General features: G+C 37.4%; 2 protein-coding genes across 5 annotated transcripts in view; both read left to right on the forward strand.

Moving 5' to 3' along the window:
• The window catches only part of dipk1a.L (divergent protein kinase domain 1A L homeolog), a 47,935-nt gene extending 36,629 nt beyond the window's left edge, over positions 1 to 11,306 (forward strand). The window contains exons 2-6 of one of the 3 annotated variants that reach the window (XM_018256807.2): positions 989 to 1,079; positions 4,231 to 4,365; positions 5,005 to 5,112; positions 7,760 to 7,936; positions 9,922 to 10,065. In XM_018256807.2, coding sequence (XP_018112296.1) covers positions 1,077 to 1,079; positions 4,231 to 4,365; positions 5,005 to 5,112; positions 7,760 to 7,936; positions 9,922 to 9,930 — 432 coding nt within the window. In that variant the 5' untranslated portion in view covers positions 989 to 1,076 and the 3' untranslated portion in view covers positions 9,931 to 10,065. 3 annotated transcript variants of the gene reach the window in all.
• A 3,994-nt stretch (positions 11,307 to 15,300) lies between these two features.
• On the forward strand, positions 15,301 to 23,789 carry XB964897.L (provisional ortholog of leucine rich repeat containing 8 VRAC subunit C L homeolog). 2 transcript variants are annotated; one of them, XM_018258569.2, is made up of 3 exons: positions 15,301 to 15,581; positions 19,296 to 19,437; positions 20,760 to 23,789. In XM_018258569.2, the coding sequence occupies exons 2-3, from the start codon at positions 19,300 to 19,302 to the stop codon at positions 23,016 to 23,018; spliced, it is 2,397 nt and encodes a 798-aa protein (XP_018114058.1). In that variant the 5' UTR covers positions 15,301 to 15,581; positions 19,296 to 19,299; the 3' UTR covers positions 23,019 to 23,789. The 2 variants fall into 2 exon arrangements, with proteins under 2 accessions (XP_018114058.1, XP_018114059.1); XM_018258570.2 differs by having other exon boundaries at positions 15,301 to 15,519.
• Positions 23,790 to 24,001: the final 212 nt, after the last annotated feature.

Below are 24,001 nucleotides of genomic sequence, written 5' to 3' on the forward strand. Positions count from 1 at the left end.
TACTACGACTCCCAGGGTGCCACAGCTAAACAGCTTGACAATAAAGGTAGCCTAAACTATTTTCTATGTAACAATGTATAATAAGTAAACATTAACTTTCTACTAGAAACATACAGGTATGCTTGGGATCTGGGGTTTTCCAGATACAGGGTCTTTCCATCAGGCCTGAATTTGTGGAAAGTCCACAAACAGTGTCGGACTGGCCCACAGGGATACCAGGAAAACTCTCCGTGGGCCCTCATGCTGCTAAACATTTGGACTATTTGTGGTCATTCCTTATTTCTATGAGAAAAAAAGGCTTAATAGATGGAATAATAAATTATAGTATGTAAAGAAAAGAGACTAGGAGAATAGAGGTTGAGTGAGGAGAGGAAGAAAATAGTACTGAGAGTGGACCCCTAGTTTGAAGTTTTTTGGTGGACCCCTGGTGTCCCAGTCCGACACTGTCCACAAAGGCCTGGGCCTGGGGCAGAATTTTAGGGGGAGGGGGTGGCATGCTGCCCAACCACACCCGCATTGATTTGGAAGCACTGGTGATAAATCGTTTTTAAAAATTCCTGCGCAACCAATGCCCAGTCTTCCGGACACTGTGCTGAAAATTTGCGCATGTGCACAAAGAAAGGGGGCAGGACGGGGGCAATCAACAGCAGTGGGCCTAGAGGTGCCTGCTATGTAAATCCGGCCCGGCTTTCCATGATTTGGAGTACAGTGCCTTAACAGTAATCTAAAACAGAAAATTTTACAGACAAAAAAAACAGAAGAAAGGTATTCCCATCACTATTGATATATGCATCTTAGTTATAATCAAGTTCAATGCACTAACTTTTCAAATTATATCCTTAAAAAATTTAGAATTGCTTGTTTAAAAGGGTATCCTTGGAAATGGCATTGCTGTTTTTTGGAATTTGCTGGATGGCAGATGTAATGCCTGAAACATTTTATATTGCTTAACATTTTACCATTTTACCTTGTCATATTTATCCTACAGGTTCGATGCCTTTGTGCAAGCAGTCTTAACAGGAATGTTTTAATCACATCACTGATCTGAACCTGGAAATAAGTAATAGTTGTATTTAATGGTAAGTGGAGCCGCTTTGCATGTGCTAGCATATAGTGTAAGTAGCATTCTCTGATGAAAAAGCATCTTTATGAACTTTTAGTAAAAGATAAATCCTATACTTTGTAAAAAGATTCCAAAAAATTAATTATGGTTTATTCAGAAAGCACTTTATAACAGTTCCACAAATCCTCACTGAATTGCACTGAATAAGTGCAAAATCCATGAACATTACTTAGATTCATTGCTTGTAATATCCATTTGCTAATATGGCCAAGATCCTCAGGAGAACTTTTGTCTTAGCTATTGTGGGTTGAAACAGTACATGCGGATTTATTATTGTAATACTTTCTATACCAGTAATTTGACCAGGTTACTGTTCAATAAAAGGCTTTTGTCAATCTGATGAGTGGAGGACTGCATCAGTTTAAGTGCACGCAATCATATACACACATGAAGGCATAGGAGTGTAAAAATAGGGGAAACAAACCTGTAATTACTGGGGGCAGGACATTCATCAGAAGTCATGGGGCCCCATAATACTTAATTGCCGGCATATGTGGTGGAGTTTAGCACCAAGATGCAAGAGTTTGCATTTCGGCACGTAATTCCTCCATGTCTGCCATCACCCGAGCTGAGGTATAGCTAAGGACCAGATTCACGAAACGCAGGCTGAGATCCACTACGTGGCACTAGCCTAAGAGGTGCAAAGCAAAAAATTTAAATAATTGCTGACATAGGCAAAAATTACTGTCTACATGCTGAAATATGGTTTAAAGGTAAATCACCCACTTAGTAAAGGGCATGTAAAGGCAAAAAAATAAAATTCCATATTTACTTTTAATGAAAAAGAAACCTATCGCCAATATACTTTAATTAAAAAATGTGTACCATTTTTATAAGAAACCTGACTGTATGCAGTGAAATTCTCCCTACATTACTGCATTGTCAGATGGTCCCTAACTGCTGAGCAGGGAAACAATCATATTTATGAACAGAAGGGGAGCCCCCACCTTACTTCCCAGCCATGCAGAACTCAAGCAGCTTTGTTTTTTTTTCCCTGTAGAGCGGTCGGCGTTTGTGTAGAGATTTGTATTGGATTTTATTTTTGCATTTACATCATGTTTCTAACTCCAGCTGCAGGGACAAAGATCATGGAGCCAGATTTAAACTAGGGATGCACCGAATCCAGGGTTTGGTTTGGGATTTGGCCTTTTTCAGCAGGATTCATCGGAATCCTTCTGCCTGACCAAATCGAATCCGAATCCTAATTTGCATATGCAAATATGGAACGGGGAGGGAAATTGTGTGACTTTATGTCACAAAACAAGGAAGTAAAAAATGTTTTCCCCCTTCACACCACTAATTTGCATATGCAAATTAGGATTCGGTTCGGTATTTGGCTGAATCTTTAGCAACGGATTCGGGGGTTCGGCCGAATCCAAAATAGTGGATTCGGTGCATCCCTGATTTAGACAGATAAACTGGGATTCTATTTGACTAATTATTTTGCTGCAGTCACTGGTTCTGCAGAGTTTGAGAAATTTTATATTAGACAATACAAAAACTATAAAATACACATTAGATTACATGACAACACAGGGCCCAGTGCAGTCTGCATATTCTGGTTATTAATCAGTCTTGCTGTATCGGCTTCTGGCAGGTATTATTTTAATTGTGCTGTTTTGATAATTTATGATGATCCCTAAGCAGCCCAGACCACACTGAGCATGTGTACAGTCTTGGTCTTGCAAAGATGTTTAACAAAGTTACAAGTTGGTGACCCCTCGTGGACAACTTTGAAAGCATAAATCATTTGTTTGATTAGGCTTGTGTTGCAGTAAGTTCATGTTTGTGTTTAGTATACAAAATACAGCATTTCTAGCCTTATTCTATTTTAGACTTTACTTCCCCTTTAAGTGACCAATGGCCCTGGAGAGCTAGGAAAATGTTAAAAGTGTTGCTTCTAAAATGCTTTAAGCCTTTATAATATTTTGCCATATGCTACTGGAGAAGTTTTATTCCAGTATTTCTGGGTTATCCATGGTAAAACAATGCTATTAAGGGTACCACACACTCATTAAACCTGAAAAGTATTTGCTTCTTTGTACAATCCTAGCACTTTCTAGCTGTTTGAAAAACATACACAGAATTTATGTTAGCTGCTGATCTGTGACCAACTCTGAATATTAAATGCACCGGATATGACTGACCATGGTCACTTATCTTCTTGTCATGTTATTGAGGATACTCACCTTTTTGTCTGCTTTCATATTTCTGCTTCCATTACTAAATGCTGCAGTAACGTATCTAGCATCTCATGATTGTAACAACAATCTAGAATAATTAATGGAAATGTATCTCTTAAATAAACCAGTGGTGACTTCTTAGAAAAGTTCTCACCTTCCCTCATTAAAGAAGTTGCTGTGCATGGAAAATAATAAATTGGAATAGGGCCATGCAAGTTGACCTAGTCCCCCGTGTGACCCTGGCATTAGACATTTTTGACGAGCAACAGATATGCCAAGTACTAAATCTTGGCAAAATGTATATGGAAAATGCTTCTGCTAGGGAATTTTACACCTTAACAGAATTAGACCCTCAATAATTAGCACTGGGTAGAAGAACAATATGGCTGAACACACCATGGGGCCAATTTGCAGTAGCTGCTGGATTACATTATTAATTGGATTTGCTCTCTGAATTCTGTTAGTGCATCTTGATATTAATAATGTATTACTCTACTGTTTTCAGTGGGTTTTTTTTTATTAATATTTGCTGTGTTATAAAGATGGCTCTTAATGTTACACATATTGCTCTGTTGAGGCTGTGCTAATGTGAAAATATACTACATTAAGTAGTGAGCTTAATTTTCCTATGCATCGGTGAAACATATGGGGAATTTATTCTGAGCAGGGACTCTAGCTTCACTGCAGAAGGAAAACTGGATATTATCCATTGGATCAATTGGAATAGTCCCGCAGTGATCAAATTGATTATACATGATTGATTGTTTGGATTTACCAAGCATATATCATTTATTAGTGTCTGTCAGACATGGCACCTGCCCTTGCAACTTAGCATGAAGAGACTATCAATTGATTGAAAAACCCATAATCAATTCATATAATGTCCCTCTAAAACTATTTTTTATTTATTTTATTTTTTTGCAGGCTCGCTTGTCTTACGTACGAATTAAATATCTCTTCTTTTCATGGCTAGCTGTTTTTATTGGCAGCTGGGTTATCTATGTAAGGTACAACTCATACACGGAGCTCTGTAGGGGACAGGAATGTAAGACAGCTATAGTAAGTAGAACTGTTTTGATTTTAATGAATGCAAATAATGTTCAACTCTGTTGAATTTGCATGCCTAAATAAGGTTTTAAAAAATGGATGCCTTTGATTGAGATTGAGTAGTAATGAGTAGTGTTACAACGAGCACTAGTTTTAAAATAAGAACCGTTTTTTGGTTAGCAAGCAATCAATGTAAAACAACTCTAGTTTCCGGGATTCATGTAATATCCCTGTAATGATCTGACCCTAGAAAAGGGTAAATGTCAAAGGTTAAGATATGCTGAAACATTTGGTCTGCATGGGTAGCTCATCACATGACGTCTCCTTCTGCTGAACTATATACATCTATACTAAAATGTATAGACCGTTTACCAAATCTTTTTATATGACCTTTTGCCTGAACTACTCATATTTCTGTAAATATTCTCTGTATCTTAAACACAATATTTATGTTTTAGAACTGAGACTGCTAATTTATTAGCAGCTTAATAACAGTGCTTTACACTTGTGTTAAAAAAAAATTGGCATATAAAATGGGGTAATAAAGTGATGACGGTTTCCCTTTGACAAATGAAGAGAGCAAGTCTACAGATAAAGATAATTGATAACCCAATACGCTGTACCTTAGCTAATGCTTTTTTCTTCTTCAAGTGTGATAAATACAGGAAAGGGATTATTGATGGATCAGCGTGTGAAGGTCTTTGTGAGAAGGAAACCATTTATTTTGGGAAATGCTTGTCGGCAAAACCCAACAACCAGGTAACCTTTAATTGCACCTCTCTGGAAAAAGTCAATGTGTTTCAGCAGCAGACTAGCTTAATAGTTCATATTGTGAAAATAAATTGGTTGGACTGTTAGGATATGGCGTAATAAAAGGCACAAAGTTTGATCAAGTCTAGTAATCTAGAGTGACCTAGACCTGATACAAACTTTGTGACTTTTATCCCAATTGGACAATTCTTTAAAGGGGTTGTTCACCTTTAAATTAACTTTTAGTATGATGTAGAGAGTGATATTCTGAGAAAATTGCATTGGTTCTCATTTTTTATTATTTGTGGTTTTTGAGTTATTTATCTTTTCATTGAGCACCTCTCCAATTCCAGCAATCTGGTTACTAGGGAGAATGAAATATAAATAGGAGAGGGCCTGAATAGACAGATAAGTAATAAATAGTAGCAATAAGCATATATTTGTAGCATTACAGAGCAATTTTATTTTCAGATGGGGTCAGTGAACCTCATTGGAAAGAGTCAAAAGGCAAATGGCTCAAAAACTATAAAAAAAAAAAAGAAATAAACAATGAATACCAGTTGCAAAGTTGCTAGGAATAATTCATGCTAATATATATTTAAAATTACCTCATACGTGAACCACCCCATAAAGAACAATTGTTTGGCCTCTTATTTGCAGTCATAGTATAGATAAGGCACATGTGTTAGAAATGGAAGGATGCAGCTTTCAAAAATACACGTACCCTTGTACTTCCTAGGAATTACCCTACTGCATAACCATCTACCAAAAAAGGGGATTCAAACCATGTGAATGGAATATGCAAGCTATGTGTTTGTATGTAAAATCGACCGTATTTAACCAGTGTATATGACCTGCCTGACAGGCTTCCTGACTGATCTATATATATCTAAAAATTTAATTATTGGCCCATTTAAAAAGTAAATTCCGAAGTTACATTCAGATCTACAAGTCCATAAATATTTATATGATATGATATACTTTTTATATCTCCTGCACAGAAAAAAAACAAAAATAATTAAAATGCTGTAATTCTGTAGATAAGTAGCAGTAGATACAGCACCGTATAGGGAGCAAGTAGTCCATTTGCAGTACCAGTTTTGCAATCCGGCCTAATTGGATAAACCCTCATCGCTGCTTTCAGTTAAATATAAAATCTATAAGAATGCCACATTCTTCCCTCTAATTTAAAGTGGACCTGTCACCTACACATAAAAAACTGCATAATGAAAGTCCTTTCCAAATTAAATATGGAACCCAAAAATCTTTTTCATTAAAACATCCATACCTGTTATAAAGGTGTTTAAATATCTAAACTGTCAATCAAATATTACCTGCCCCACCTCTATGCCCGTGGCATAGAGGAGGGGCAGTCAATTACTTAAACTTTCCATTCAGCACTTCCTAGATGTCACTGCTCTCCTCGCATTCCCCCTTCCTTTCTCAGGCTCTATAATTGTGTAGGGCACTAGGTCCCTCATTCTGGTTCATACACAAGATTTTGGGGTGATACACAATTTCCCTTAATAACTGTGTCCACAAAATGGCAGCTGCCTGCTTGCTGTAATTGTATAATTCCAAAACAGAAGGAAACAAAATTTAAATAATAAATACAGTGTAAGTAAAGTTTATTTTGCTCAACTAACATGATAGAAAAGAATTCGAAATTATTTCTTAGGGTGACAGGTCCCCTTTAAAGCTTGCAGTTTAAAGGAACAGTAACACCAAAAAATATAAGTGTTTTAAATGAATAAATGAAAATATCATGTATTGTTGCCCTGCACTGGTAAAACTGCTGTGTTTGCTTCAGAAACACTTCTATAGTTCATATAAACAAGCTGCTGTGGAGCAATGGCGGAAATTGAAAAACGGCTATATGGCACAGGTTAACGAATTGATAACAGATAACACCATTAGACAGACAGACCTTATTTGCTATCTGCTGTGTAACCTGAGCCTTTTCTCCTTTGAATGGCTGCCCCCATTGCTACACAGCAGCTTATTTATATAAACAATAGTAGTGTTTCTTAAGCAAACACAGCAGTTTTACCAGTGCAGGGCAACACTGCATTATATTTTAATTACTTTAAAACACTTTTATTTTTTACATTACTGTTCCTTTAAGGTTCTAGTGTTTTTGTGTGGAGAATAAAGATCATTTTATGTATTTGCTATACACAGCTTTGTATGTACTTTAAGAAAGCTGGGCATCCCCACCAGTTTTTATGGTAAGAGATAATGCATTTCTAGCACTATATTCAGCTATTTAAATGATACAGTTGTGAGAATAACAGTCTGCAGGCACATAAGTTCATCGGTTTCCAATTAGGGTTAAGACGTACCAGCCCTATGCCTGTAAAATAACAGCCCCCCATTAAAGGTAAATGTATTCTCTGGGTTCCAGTAGCACCATACTCCTTCTCCAAGCTGTGCAAGTCCTTAGACTACGCCATTTGTTTTCTGGCCAGACTGCTATCTGAATGAACCCTTGTTATTATAGCAGCTGGGATATTGATTAGTCAGCCATGTCACATACAAAATTAATTTTTGAAATTTAAAACAAGTGAATGGTTCTGAAATGTTTTTATGCTCTCTGAATGCTTAGGGTAATGTTCTGACTCCATATGTGATTGACATGAATGTGATTTCTTTCCAGATATACTTAGGAATCTGGGGGAACCTTGAAGGTGTGATAAAATGTCAGATGGAAAACACTCTGCATCTGGACTTTGGAGTTGATCTGGAGCCCAGAAAGGAAATTGTACTGTTTGACAAGCCAACAAGGGGCACCACAGTACAGAAGTTCAAGGAAATGGTGCACAGTCTTGTGAAAGTGAGTCTGTTAGCTTATTGTTTTCGATTCTTGGCATTAGTATTCATTTTAAAATAACAGTATTTAGTTGGTTAGCTCTTTTGTATCAGTTATTGATGTTTTTGTTTTGTTTCTAATCTTGTATGTTCAGTGTATACACCCATTTCCTGTACAGTGCTGAATGGGTCAGTGCTTTATAAATACATGTTAATAATAACAATTCTTGTTTAAATGGCGGAAATGCTTTTGTGTAACAAAAGCAGTTTACTTCAGTGATACTGAGAGTCAGAATAAATATTAGTGTCTTTATTTAGAACTGTTTAGAAATCTAGCTGAAATCAATATGTGTTTGCCAGGTTATATGTGATCCTAACAGTTGCTTAGTTATTCCTGCTTATCCATGTCACTCCACAGGGAACCTTTAAGTTATAAGCAGAGCTTAAAATGCTTTCAGTCAATATTACTAAGGTCTATGCCTAAACCATGATTAATTAAGCATACATTAATGGCACTCTTTCTTAAAAGTGCACAATGCTCATAATTTCAGATATATGCCACTCTTACATGTCAATATCTCACTCAGAGTGCACATATAAAGCTTCTGTATTTATTGCTTTATGTGTATTATCAATCTGTATGGCTCATGTTACTCCATACTATGAACATGAACAAGAATTACATTTAGGGATGCACCGAATCCAGGATTCGGTTCTCGATTTGGCCAGGATTCTGCCTTTTTCAGATGGATTCGGATTTGGCCGAACTGAATCCAAATCCTAATTTGCATATGCAAATTAGGCGCGGGAGGGAAATCACGTGACTTTTTGTCACAAAACAAGGAAGTAAAACATGTTTACCCCTTCCCACCCCTAATTAGTATATGCAAATTAGGATTCAGATTCGGTTTGGTATTCGACCGAATCTTTCACAAAGGATTCGGGGGTTCGGCCGAACCCAAAATAGTGGATTTGGTGCATCCCTAATTAAATTACATCAGAGGAAGGACCACATTGTGAAAGCTTGCTCCCTGAGTAAGTAGAATAAGGTGGCCAACTAGGTGAAACAATTTGTTCTTTTCAGCTGTCAATTCTGTGTTCATGAGCAAATTTAAAGGAGAAGGAAAGGTCCAATCCATGGGGATGCCAAATGTTAGGTCACCCTCCCCTTAAGGATTGTAACTGCACCAGTCTAGGGCACTTGTGATTGAGTGATCCTGATCCTCTTCCTCCATTTTTTTCTTTCTTCACAATCCAGCAGCCAACAAATGCAATTTTTGTTAGTCTAGCTTTTAACTCTACTGCACATGCTCGCTCAGAAGAAGAAAGCTGGAAGGAAGAGGATCACTTGCAAGTGATCTTCTTCCTTCCTTCTTTCTTTGTGAGGGTGCGCATGTGCAGAAGAGATAAAAACGGGACTTTCTCAGGTAAGTCATTACAATCCTTGGGGGGTTGCCCTAACATTTGGCAGCCCCATGGATTGGACATACCCTTCTCCTTTAAAGGGCCTGTAAGCCTAGGAAATGTAACTGTACTCAATGCATTTGCACATCATATTTACTTTGTTGGAAGTTTTCAAAATTCTTTACATCTAGTTTTGGTTGTCAGGCCTTTGGGGACAGTTAAAGGCATTATGTGGCACAGCTTTAAGTGGACCAGTTCATTGCATGGTGAACTGACCTATACCATTAAAGGAGAACAAAACTGTTCTGACAGCCCCAGCCACTACCATAGGTCTTCCCCATTCCAAACTGCACCACCGGGGATTCCCCAAATACCATCTATGACTTTTACTTGCAGATGCATAGTGGCACTGCAGGGTTGGCAGGCAACATCTTGCATCGCTTCAGGTCATATTCACTGTGCATTTAATGCCAGGTCAGAATCCGCTTCAACTGTGAGAACCCAAAGGAGAGGCCCTCAGCCGCACTGCATAATAATGTTAAATGAAGTGTCTGAAAATCTGAAAAATATGTGTTCATGCTGATTTCTTTTTTTCTGTTAGAAAAGATTAGGTGATCAAGGCAATCTTCAAGACCTGGTAAACCTTATCCTCAAAGCGGCTGATAGTAATAAAGATGGCCATGTTTCTCTTCCTGAGGCCAAATCTGCATGGGCTCTACTACAGCTCAATGAATTTTTATTGATGGTGATCCTGCAAGATAAAGAACACACCCCAAAGCTGCTGGGATACTGTGGAGATTTGTACATAACAGAGAGAGTGCCATACACATCTCTGTATGGAATAAGCCTACCATGGATCATTGAAGTATTTATTCCCATGGGCCTTAGAAAACGTATGGACCAGTGGTTCACCCCGTCCTGGCCCAGAAAGGCCAAGATAGTTATAGGTCTCCTAGAGTTTGTAGAAGATATATTTCATGGTTTATATGGGAATTTTCTCATGTGCGATGTAAGTGCCAAAAACTTTGGTTATAACGATAAATATGACTTAAAAATGGTGGACATGAGAAAGATAATACCTGAAATGAGCCTGAAAGAATACATTAAATATAAATCCTGTGAGTCCGACTCAGACTGTGTTTATGGTGCAGACTGTGGTACAACATGTGACCAGAGTAAAAGGTGCACTACTGATGTAACCCAGCCAAATCTAGCAAAAGTTTGCTTATTGGTGAAGGACTATCTGCTCAGTGGAACCCCATCTGAAATCCGAGATGAGCTGGAAAAGCAGATCTACTCCTGCATTGCCCTGAAGGCTGCAACCAAGCACATGGAAATGGAACATGCATTAATATTAAACAACCTGAAAGCTCTTTTATGGAAGAAAATTTCTCATACTAATGATTCCTAATTCATGTCAGACTTGTAACACATGCAGTGAGCTTGGACTAATGCACTTTCAGTTTTTGTATGTATGTTTTTTTTAATTCTACTTAGTTTGACAAACATTTTTCATACCGTTACAGCATTCATCAAAACAAGAGGCTGGAAAGAATTATAGGGTTTTATGAAGTGTCGCTTTGTAAAGTGAACCGGTGTACATTTTTGTGGTTTGCACTGTGTTACTGTCTCTCATGTATTCTCCTTCATCTGCAGCAGGATGTCTCGTGTGCACTTGAGCTGCACCAATTGTTGACAGAACAAAATATTGCCACTTTTTTCTATTCATCACATTTGCTGATTTTACAATGCTGTGAAATTTCCTCCTAAACTTTCAGTGGTCTTTCTCAAGACATGTTTGCAAATTACTTTTTAAGAATTACTGGCCAAAAGACCACTCACTGGGTGGTTGAATAGAAGCTGCTGTTATAGTTCAGTTTAAGAACACTTACAAGATAAAAGTTTACCAATACTTTAGCATGGGTAATTTTGCACACACTTGTTCAAAACAAAAGGACTGCTAATGTGAACAATAAACTTGTAGCTCAGCAGCTTATTTGTATTAGACTGGTTTTACTTTTCTCTGTGGTTTTGTTATAATAAGTATTATGGTAGTTTGGTGTACCTTGCACACAGACTGCTGACCACCGCAAGTAAGTGATCTCAGTAGTGTCATCCATCGCCAAGTCCTGACGTGTGACTGGCTAATTCAGACACTGATAAGGGAAATACAAGTAAAATGCAATTCTTTATTGTGGGGACAGTACAGTGAGGCAATATTTAGCATTTTCTTTGCTGCCAATGGGTTGAAAAGTCTGAACAAGAAGTCAAGAGCACTACACTACTAGGATAGCAACAATTATGACCTGGGACTCTGAAAGCTCCTATGTGTGCCCTGATTTTACCCTCAACACAGTACCAGGAAACAGACTACTCATTGGGAAAACAGACCAATATAAAATTCTACTAAAATGGGAGCGGCCGGTCCCTGCGCGAACATGCCCCAGAGCACCATGGATTATGTGTACAGGAGTATGTGTCCCCAGTGCTTCTTAGATTGCAGCAGGGTGTCATGCCATTCCTAAAATCTTGCCACCCTAGATCCACCTAGACAAAGCTTTTGACACTATAATACCAAAAAAGTTCCATAATTTTGCACCAACCCTGAAAAGAGAGCCTTCAATTGAACTTTCAATTGGATATTCAGTGATTCACATTACAAATGCAATGTTTCAGTCAGAAAACGTAGCATCTGTGATGAGTCACTGAATATATCCTTTTGCAAAGAAAATCCTGAGTGCTGCTTCTTATTTCTAAAGACTGTATTTATATGTGGGATGAGCACCAGGTCGGTCTTCGCTGGTGAGTGTGCTGAGGCGTCCTATGATTTTACATATATATAGCGCAAATGGAACGCACAACCATAAGAGAGCTAAGAAGTCTGGATGCGAGTCCATGAAAATAAAATAGTTACTGCAGAGCTTGACATCACTCCAAGGACAGTTTTACAACAGTCAAATAATCAAAAGTGGTGGTTTATTTGAGGTCCAATGTTTCAGTTCCGTACAGGAACCTTCATCAGGGAAAAAAACTGACTTTTTGATTATTTGACTGATTTGTCAAAAAATCATCCTTGGAGTGCTGTCAATGTCTGCAGTAAATAAATATATATATATATATATACACTTAGTCCAGAAAGAGTTCAGCGCACCATTACATAGTATAAATATGACCCAGGTGCTACACTCGAAAGCAAAAAAGTAAAAAAAGACCAAAAATTAGGTGCACATCGGCGGGAACCTTTTAAATAGATAAAACAATTCTCAATTTTTATTTAATCCATATTTAAAATACAGGTATACACATATATCTCTATATATATATATATATATATATAGATATATATATAGAGATATAGATATATAGACAAATACAAGAGTCCTCTGCACTCAACCCATTATCAATATATTTAAGACAGAGACATTTTGTTCATACTGCTACTGAAAAATGCCTTACCCTTTAAACAAAACAGGGATTGTTTGTCCATATATTGCAATATATTTAAGTTGGCCAACTACGTCAAAGTCATCCCATATCTGGCCAGTCCTACGCTCATACTGAATCTGATTCATTAAGAATTCTATTGCTTCATTATACATTTTACAAAGTGACTAAGTTTTACCTGCAACTTACTAGCTGCTTTCAAAGTAAAACTCACAAACTTGGCTGCCCTTTTATTAGACACCAGTGGGATCACCCGACCATAGCTGGGAAGTGTGGGAGCTACAACATGGAGCTGGTCACTGCTCCTGTATAACTATAACAAACAAGGGAAAGTTGTGCTCACCACTAATTTTTAAAACCATTAGGACGGGGGTGCAATAAGGCTGTGACCACAAAATACATATGGACAAATACAAGAATTTGTTTGAAGGGTAAGGCATTTTTCAGTGGCAGTATGCACAAAATGTCTCTGTCTTAAATATATTGATAGTGGGTTGAGTGCAGAGGACTCTTGTATTTGTCTAAATTTATTTAGTGGTCACAGCCTCATTGCACCCCCGCCTAATGGTTTTAAAAATTAGTGGTGAGCACTTCCCTTCCTGTTATATATATATATATATATATATATATATATATATATATATATATATATATATATATATATATATATATATATATATATATATATATATATATATATACACACACACACACAAACAAAAAAAGGAAGACACTGGCCTCAGAACAATCAACATTTAGGGGCCGATTCATCAAGGGTCGAATATCGAGGGTTAATTAACCCTCGATATTCGACTAGGAATTGAAATCCTTCGACTTCGAATATCGAAGTCGAAGGATTTAGCGCAAATTCTGCGATCGTTCGATCGAAGGATTATTCCTACGATCGAACGATTAAATCCTTCGAATCCAACGATTCGAAGGATTTTAATCCAACGATCGAAGGAATATCCTTCGATCAAAAAAAACTTAGGCAAGCCTATGGGGACCTTCCCCATAGGCTAACATTGACTTCGGTAGCTTTTATCTGCCGAACTAGGGGGTCGAAGTTTTTTTTAAAGAGACAGTACTTCGACTATCGAATGGTCGAATAGTTGAACGATTTTTACTTCGAATCCTTCGATTCGAAGTCGTAGTCGAAGGTCGAACTAGCCCATTCGATGGTCGAAGTAGCCCAAAAAACACTTCGAAATTCGACGTTTTTTTACTTCGAATCCTTCACTCGAATTTAGTGAATCGGCCCCTTAGATTACAGTCCTGATGCTCTGCTCCTGTTAGGGAAACCTGCACAATGTGTCCCTTCACCAAATATAAAAGAGGAGAGAAAAAAAGAAGTGCCACTCGGATTATTGCAAAAAGCAATATATTTGAGGTATCTGTCACATCGCAAGCTGTGTACCTTTTGTCAAGCCATGTTCAACATAGCATAGGAATTTTGATCAGCTGAAAGAACTAAATAGGGGTATACCATTCCTTTAATAACATTGCAGTGAATCCTTGCATTTCAGAAGCCTAGCCAGAAAGCAACTTGGCCTTTATTATTTGGTTCTATATTTAGACTTTCCCAGTGTTATGCCCCCAGTCCATGCACTCAGAATTCCCAGCAGCAAACACACTTACACCCCCTTCTAAAACACTATTGCGTTACTTGATAATAGACATTGTTTTCAAGAGCAACTAGAGTGTGTTTTAAGTAAAATGTGGCCTGCGTGCTGGACATTTAATAATATTGCAGTGAATCCTTGCATTTCAGCAGCCTAGCCAGAAAACAACTTGGCCTTTATTATTTGCTGCTATATTTAGACTTTCCCAGTGTTATGCCCCCAGTCCATGCACTCATTATTCCCAGCAGCAAACACACATACACCCCCTTCTAAAACACTATTGTGTTACTTGATATTAGACATTGTTTTCAAGAGAGTGTGTTTTAAGTAGAATGTGGCCTGCATGCTGTAAATTTGTTGTGGGGTACTGTTTTATGTCTTAAAGCAACCCTGGATGGAACATGGGCTCCACAAGACTAAATGTAATACTAGACATAAAATATTATGCATCCAAAGGGCCACTTTTCTAATTGAATGCTGTACACTGTACCTGGTGATGGAGACTGGCAGTTCAGGATTTTCTTATGGCATAGTAACATATATGATTATAATTAGTTGATTTTTTATCCATGATCACTAGAAAGATTACACAACTTTAACAATTTAGTTGTTAGGGTATCTGAATTTATAAATATTTTTCAGAGAGAGCTTTCAGTCTCCTTGTACTTGCATAATAATGTGACATGGTGATGACATATAGGGATACATGTAAGGTACAGCAAAAATAATCTGCATTAAGCAAGCATCAAAGTTACAAGGTAAGGATTTATCAGGGAAACTTAAACATCTGACTACTCTGGGAATAACATTGATACAGTCAGGCCTGGACTGGTAATCTGTAGGTTCTGGCAAATGCCAGAGGGGCTTCTGTAAATTGCCATAGACAGACACTATTTATTGGGCTGGTAGGGGGTGCTGTTTGGCCCTCTGTGTGGGCTGTTTAGGCCTCTGTGTACCTGAAATGTCAGGGCTTATTTCAATTCTCAGTCCAGACCTGGATACAGTGGTGGGCCCTGATGCTCCCACACACTTCAAGCAGATGGTACATCTTTCAGGCACTGGCACATGGCTGAATGACCGTTATCTGTTGGCAGACTCCACATGTTTTACCAGCAATAAAGCCACAACCCTGCTAAAGGTAATTAGAGCGTGAGAGAAGGTTGCATGATAACAACACAGCACCAGCAGTGGTGGATCACAGTAAGTAAGAAGTGACATGTACTAGACAGTCCTAAGAATACAATGCATCACCATATACATGGAGGGACTGGGAAGTACTTCCATTGCAGGAATGGTGGGTTTGGCTCAACACATATTCTTTATTTCCCTTAGGTTGACAACAGACAAGTGCATTTCTTCTTGATGCTCAAGCTGTACTGTATATTGCACTGCTAAAACTTCAGTTCGCCAGACAAATAGAATTGCATTAGAAAGTAATCTTTATATAAGTGAGGCCAAAGCAGATTAATGAATGAGGGCGATTTAGGACATTTGTGGAGCTGCGTATATTAAATCACAATACCTCTATAATGCATATTTCATGGAGGGGTGATATTAGTAGATATAGGCACATAAAAATAACCTTTTGTCTTTCTATTAAAATATCACCATTCATCCATCAGTTAATGAGATGTCTACCTGTCATCAACTGTCAGCCTGGCACCTTTACTGTGTGCATCTTACACTAATCTGACCTACAGTTGAATATGAAATGTCAACAGGGTGAATAGGGATTGCAAAGCCCCCCCCCTTCAAAAGACATCAAATCTTCTCCTGTTTGGATTTGCTGACAAACTGGAATGGGCAATTTAACACAGTTGTTCCAAATATGTTTCTTTCTAATCCCAGGTGTCCTTCTTCAGACAAACTTTGTATCATAATGTTTAAATCTGTGCTATTAACATCCCACCCTTAGCTCCAGTGAATTAGGATTTCCTTGTCCTTTAAGGTGGAATATCCAAGTTTGCCTGTGCATGTAAGACAATTTACCATGATAATAAAAATAGTTATTTTGGGTTAATTCAGCTTCCTATTTTTGATGGGACAATATAAATTCATTGTCAACTTGGGTTCAAATATTACTGCTTGTTGTTGCAAATTCTACCTATTATATTAATAAAAAATCATATATTTAACAAGTAATGAATCCATAATGAATCTGCAAAATGATTAAAATGATTTCAAAATATAGCTGCCTTTTCTACTGACATAAGGGGGCAGTTCTAAATCCTTCCTGACCTAGAATTATAGCAGTCCATATAACAGAACATTAAGGGGTTGTTCACTTTTGAGATAACTTTTAGTATGATGTAGAGAGTGATATTCTGAGACAATTTGCAATTTGTTTTCATTTTTTATTATTGAAGGTTTTTGAGTTATTTAGCTTTTTATTCAGCAGCTCTTTAATTTGCATCTTAAGCAATATGGTAACTAGGGTCCAAATTACCCTAGCAACCATGCATTGATTTGAATAAGAGACTGGCATATGAATAGGAGAGGCCTGAATATAAGTACCGGTATCAGTAATAAAAATGTTACAATAACAATACATTTGTAGCCTTACAGAGCATTTGTATTTTAGAAAGGAGTCAGCGACGCTGCAAAGAGAAGAAAAAGGCAAATAACTATAAAACTATAAAAAATAAATAATGAAAACTAGTTGAAAAGTTGCTTAGAACTGGCCACTCTATAATATAATAAAAGTTACCTTAAAGGTACCTTAAGCAATGCGGATCAAATGAAAAAGCAAGGACATTTTATGAAAAATGCTATTCCCAGCGCTCACATTACAAATTACATTTTATTTATTTTAGTTTTTAAAATTGTTTTTTATTATTTAAAATTCTGGCTGGCCATTGTATTTCCTAAAAAATGATAAAACGCAGCATCTTCTATTTAAAAAATGAAGCAAATTCTAATGGGAAACAATACAGTTATGTCCAACAAAAATGCAGACCTCTGTGTGCATATGGGACCTGTTATCCAGAATGCTCGGGACCTGGGGTTTTCCGTATAATGGATCTTTCTGTAATTTGGATTTTCATAGTTTAAGTCTGCTGAAAAATCATGTAAAAATTAAATAAACCCATTAGGCTGGTTTTGCTTCCAAAAAAGGATTAATTATATCTTATTACAGAGAAAAAGGAAATCATTTTATTAAATTCAAATTATGTGAATAAAATGGAGTCTATGGGAGACGGCTGTTCCGTAATTCGGAGATTTCTGGATACCGGGTTTCCATATAATAACAGTACAGGTATGGAATACATTATTCAGAAACTCATTTTCCAGAAAGCTCCAAATCACGGAAAGGCCATCTCCCATTGACTCAATTTTATCCAAATAATCCAAATTTTTTACAAATTATTTTTTCTCTGTAATAGTAAAACAGAACCTTGCACTTGATACAAACTAATATATAATTAATTCTTATTGGAAGTCAAACTTCTCTTGGGTTTATTTAATGTTTACATAATTTTCTAGTAGACTTTAAGGAACAGTAACACCAAAAAATTAAGGTGTTTTAATTAAAAGGCAATATAATGTAGTGTTGCCCTGTACTGGCAAAACAGGTGTGATTACTTCAGAAAAACAACTATAGTTTTTATAAACAAGCTGTTGTGTGGCCATTCAAGCACAGTATTTACAGTAGATAACAGATAAGTTCTAAAGAATCCCATTGTATACTACAGAGTTTATCTTTTATCTGCTGGGTATCCTGTGCCTTTTCTCCTTTTTCAGCTTTGAATGGCTGCCCCCATGGCCACACAGCAGCTTGTTTATATGAACTCTAGTAGAGTTTCTGAAGCAAACACACCAGTTTCACCAGTGCAGCACAACAGTACATGATATTTTCATTACTTTAATTTTTTGGTGTTACTGTTCCTTTAAGGAAAGATCTTATTCGGAAAAAACCCAGGTCCCGAGCAGGTCCCATATATGTATATATAAAACCGTATAGTGTCTTACTTCACAGTTCCACTTCCCCAACACCCCTACCTCAGGAACATAAAAAAAAAAAAAAAAACACACTTAAATGAGTGGCACCGAGACTGAACACCCCTACGCCCTATCCGCAATTCGTAGCTATAGAGGGAAGTGAATAGAGCAATATGTGCTACGTTTTCTGATTAGGATCCTATCACACCCAAGCCCCAGACATACTATAACGGCAATGCATATTTAGTAATATCACCTTGTAGCCCATTGCACAATGTGTTGTGATATACTGTTGCACCTTGTGTTATTTTGCCATATTTCACTGCACTTCGCTAACCTTTCCCATGACTTTGTTCATTCTTGCTTTTTTTTCTTCTTTTTGTTATGACTATTAATTGTTTTAAAATTCAATAAAACAAAGAGTTATATAACAAAAAAAAAGAATCACATATTCAAAAAACCTTTCACATCAGCAAGGTTGCCTTGCATTATCTCAACTGGATTGTTGGTTTCTTAAATATGTGAGTAACGGGGCATAGGGTGTTCAGTAGCTCATAGGACAAAGTGCTCCAAATCAACCCTCCATAACACAAATATTCACCAGGTGCAGTTTTGTACAGAGGTTTTCAAGCGATAATCAGTGTCACAAAACTGCACTGGGTGCTTTCAGGCTCTTCTCAATTCAAACGTAATAATATAAACATCAGGAGCCTGTGACCCTCCAGTTGTTGCTCATTTGCAATCTCAGTATACCAGCTGACAGTCAAAGACTATTGAGGAGGTAATGGGAGTTGTAATCCAACAGCTCAAGGCACAACTGTCTTACATTGCCAGGGAACCCTGATTTGATATAACTGGTTGAATACATTTATATGCACATTTTATTAATAGTTCAGTAGGAGAAACTCAACAAGAAGAGGAATTTTAAAATGGTATAATGTCCCTTAATGGCATTTGTCACATGATGTATTGCAGGAGCATGATTCCAGTGACAGAATTCCGTCAGTTTTCTGAGCAGCAGCCAGCTTTCCGTGTGCTCAAGCCCTGGTGGGATGTGTTCATGGACAATCTCTCGGTGGCCATGCTGATGATAGGAGGGTTTGGGTGCACATTACAGGTAAGGTCTTTGTTTCTGGGGATCTCTCATGCAAATGTAAATGGCTCTGAAAAACATCAAGTACTCTCCCATATAATTAACTATTTGCATTTTGTATCCTCCCGCTGTATTTCTGTTCCATTTCTATTGCTAACTGAAAGCCCGTGGCATTCTATAATAAGGGGCAGATATATCAAGGGTCGAATAGGACATTCAAATTTTCTAATTGTTTTTTGGTCAAAACTCACAAATTCGTTTTGAATTCGAGACTGATCGAACCTTTACCCTGGGAATAATTCAAATTCGACTATTCGCCACCTAAAACCTGTCGAGTTCATGTATAAGTCACGTCCAGTGACCCATTTGAAGATGTTAATAAGCTTCCTCACATTCGTTTTTTTTTGGAGAAAAAACTTTATGCGAGTTGAGTCGAATTCAAGACGAATTTCATTCAAGTTTTGAGTCGGTAATATTTGTTCAAGTTTTAGACGTTTAAATGAATTCACATGAATTCAAATTTGACCTTTGATAAATGGGCCTCTAAAGGTATCAAGATAAAATCTTTGTGAGTACCAGCTACTGTATGTTATTACCTGGTATAAACAAACTTGCTTAGATCTTCTACTAAGCAATTCATGTACAGCAGGTTGGGAGGAAGAAATGGAGGAAAATAATAAAAGAGATGGACTAAAGACAAGACAGAAGTAAAAAAAAGTAAATTGGTGGTTTCCTAACTGGGGGCTTAGAGCTGTAAATGGGGCCTGAACATTAGTTATGGTAAAATATACTTGTTCTTCTAGACTCCTGGAAGCCCAATGTCAATGTCAATTAGAGTGAGCATAATTGTGTATTTAATGTTGCAGATAATTGTGGAAATATGGCTGATTCAACAACTCTTTGTAACTTTATGTGCTTATGGGGACGCTGTCCAAATTTTGGGTTTGAATCAGTCAAACAAGTCTGAAAACCAATGAAGTAGACACAAACAACTGGCAGAGACATCAAAAATTTTAAAGTGAGAGAGGGAAAAAGGACAGTTGGGGAGAATAGAAGTGAAACATAGAAGAAAAATAGAAACTGCAGCGGAAACTTGGATAAGAAAGGGGGGGTCCTAACAAGAGATTATATAGCATTGCAGAAAAGGAGTAAAGGTATTTAAACAGATGAGGAAAATAATTATTTATTGGGCCCTGTGCTGGTTGCCCCCAGCTACCCCAAGTATGACAATGAAATCCACTCCAATTATATTACTATCATTATTTTGTCTTCTGGCAGTTATTTATGTACAATAGACCTCAAGCCTGCATTTTACATATTATCGTTTGAATGTTCTTCTTCCTCAGATCATGCCAGTCAAGATCCTATGTTTGCCAGAAAGAATACAGACTGTTCACAATTCTTCAGACTATAATACATTAAATTCCCTGACCAATAGCTTGTCGGCCTCTCCACCAAATCCAATGGCACCAGGGACAGTTGAAATGAAGGGGCTCAAAACCAACTTAGACATTCAGCAGTACAACTTTATAAGCTACATGTGCTATGAGCTTGCCATTCCATGGTATACCAAATATTTTCCTTACCTGGTTCTACTTCATACGTTAATGTTTATGATTTGTAGCAACTTTTGGTTTAAATATCCAGGTTCATGTTCAAAAATTGAGCTTTTTATAACAGTACTATGGAAATGTTTTGACTCTCCTTGGACAACCAGAGCCTTGTGCAATGTGTCTGGCGAAGAACCAAAAGAGAAACACAGCAAAAAGAACAGTGTGAACAAGCCTAACATAAGCCAGCCAGTAACTGAGACTCCATTGTTAAAACCAGCAGCTGACACTTCTATTGTGGGTAAAGCTGCTGCCAGAGATATGGATGAGAAGGAACGAGAGCAAGCCAAAGCCTTGTTTGAGAAGGTGAAAAAATTTCGACATCACGTGGAAGGAGGCGTTCTTCTTTATATTACATATGTCAACCAAATCATATTTAAATTGCTCCATTTTCTGTTTGTCATTGGATACAATGGTGCATTGGTTTCAGAAATACAGTTTACTGTAGACTGTAAGGTTGATATAGAAGATGTGACAGGATACAATCATTTCTATTGTAATCTTCCTATGGGTCCTCTGTTTTCTAAGTTGTCCTTTTTTTATCTCTGCCTTGTGGGTGTTTACGGCCTCTCTTGCCTCTATACATTATATTGGCTATTCTATCGCTCTTTAAAGGAATATTCCTTTGAATATGTCCGTTTGGAGACTGGCATCAACGATATCCCAGATGTCAAAAATGATTTAGCTTTCCTGTTCCACATGATAGATCAATATGACCCTTTGTATTCCAAGCGCTTTGCTGTGTTCCTCTCTGAAGCCAGTGAAAACAAGTTAAAACAATTGAACTTAAACAATGAGTGGACAGCAGAAAAGCTGAGGCAAAAGCTTCAAACAAATGCATCCAGCCGACTGGAGTTACAATTGTTTATGCTCTCTGGCCTTCCAGATACTATATTTGAAATAAGGGAAATACAGTCTTTAAAGTTGGAAAATATACCTAATGTTATGATTCCAGCAGCCATTGCTCAGCTAGACAATCTACAAGAACTGTCCTTGTGTCAGTGTCCTGCTAAGATTCACAGTGCAGCCTTGGCATTCCTAAAGGAGAATCTGCACAGTTTGAGTGTTAAGTTCATTGATGCCCGAGACATTCCACCATGGATATATGGCTTAGGAAACTTGGAGGAACTGCGCCTGACTGGTTCCTTAAACCCAGAAATAGCAAAAACCATCCCATTTGATTCATTCAAAAAGCTGAAGAGCCTGAAACACCTATTTATAAATAGCAATGTAACCAGTATCCCTCAGCATGTTGTCGATATTTCCGCTCAGCTTCAGAAACTCAGCATTGACAATAATGGAATCAAGTTGGTCACACGGAGCAGTCTGAAGAACATGTCCAATCTCATGACACTGGAGCTTATAAACTGCAAATTGGACCGCATTCCAAATTCAATATTTAGCCTTTTAGCACTAAAAGAACTGGATTTAAAGAAGAATAACCTAAAGTCGATTCAAGAAATAGCAAGTTTTCAAAATCTGCAGAAACTTTCTATCTTAAAGTTGTGGCACAACAGCATTACAAAGATCCCAGATCATATACACCGACTAGCAAACTTGGAGCAGCTTTATATTAGTCACAATAATATAGGGGACCTTCCCTATGAGTTGTTTTTGTGCTACAAACTCCGGCACCTGGAGCTGTCCAACAATAGCATCAGGTCAATTCCACATTATATTGGAATGCTCATCAACTTAAAGTATTTCTCCGTTTCTTTCAACCAAATAGAAACCATCCCAGATGAACTGTACTTGTGCAGGGAACTGGAGAGTCTGAACTTTAGACACAATCAGTTACTCACACTCTCACCAAACATTGGCAACCTGGCACACCTCTCATGCTTGGACCTTAAAGACAATCCCATTGGAACTTTGCCACCAGAACTTGGTTCTTGCCAAGCCCTGAAAAGGAATGGACTCGGTGTTGAAGAGAGGCTTTTTGAAACATTGCCATTCGACATTAGAGACAAAATGACAAAGGAACAAATTACTTAAATGTTTATATTTAATTTGTTGATAGGCAGACACCTATTCTATAGCATAAATGTGAGAAATACACAAAGCAGCAATTTAGATGTGCAAATGTTTACACTTCACTGGAAAGTGAATCATATGAAGGTATTTAGGGCAGATATACTAGCCCTAGTGGGAGGTCTGGTATGAAATGGGCAACTTACTGGACAATAGGTGAGATGTTCCTGGTATTGCATCATACTGTAATTGCGGCTGGAAATAGAATAAAGCTTTATAGTAGCTCTACATCTTTTCATTATAGCTTATGGGAATATGTTGCTCCAAGCAACAATACCAGCACCTAGGGACTCGTAGAGAAGTCTTTCATTTTCTAATACAAGGCTTTCTTTTTGTTATTTTTAGAATGTATTTTTCTGATCAGTCCTTCCCCTATTGTCCAGTCAGCTATCCCAACCACTCACCATTGATAGGGCAATAAAGCAACCAAATAGTAATGAAATCGTTGCATGAAAAAAAAAATTGCCTAGTAGTCAACACCATAATAAAATGTAGTTTTACAGTTAACAGTTCAAGTTACTGTTCATGATTTAGAGATTCGATGTTACGTTTTTCTTTGTTTGTTATGATGGCTCAGGATACTCTACTTAAAATAGCCCTTTATTTATTAAAACGAATTACAGTGCATTTAAAATGGTTTGTGACATTATTTGCAACGGAGATGTGTCCTAATATGCCTACATTCTCTCCTGTATATATGAAACTCATTGATAATAATAAAGATTTCACTTACACTTCAACCCAGTTTAGTAATCCTATACTATAGTCTAAGCAGCATCATTTAAATAGAAAAACCGACCCAGATGGGTTAATTTCAAAGAACTCCCACACTGATAATTGGGTTTATTTCAACAAAATGAATTTTAGACTTATGCATCTTCTGCGACAACGGTGAGAACATTTGCACAAAAAAAACAAAAGATGGCAGTTTTAACATAATCCATTAG

This window comes from Xenopus laevis, chromosome 4L (assembly GCF_017654675.1).
Source record: "Xenopus laevis strain J_2021 chromosome 4L, Xenopus_laevis_v10.1, whole genome shotgun sequence".
Lineage (NCBI taxonomy): Eukaryota > Metazoa > Chordata > Amphibia > Anura > Pipidae > Xenopus > Xenopus laevis.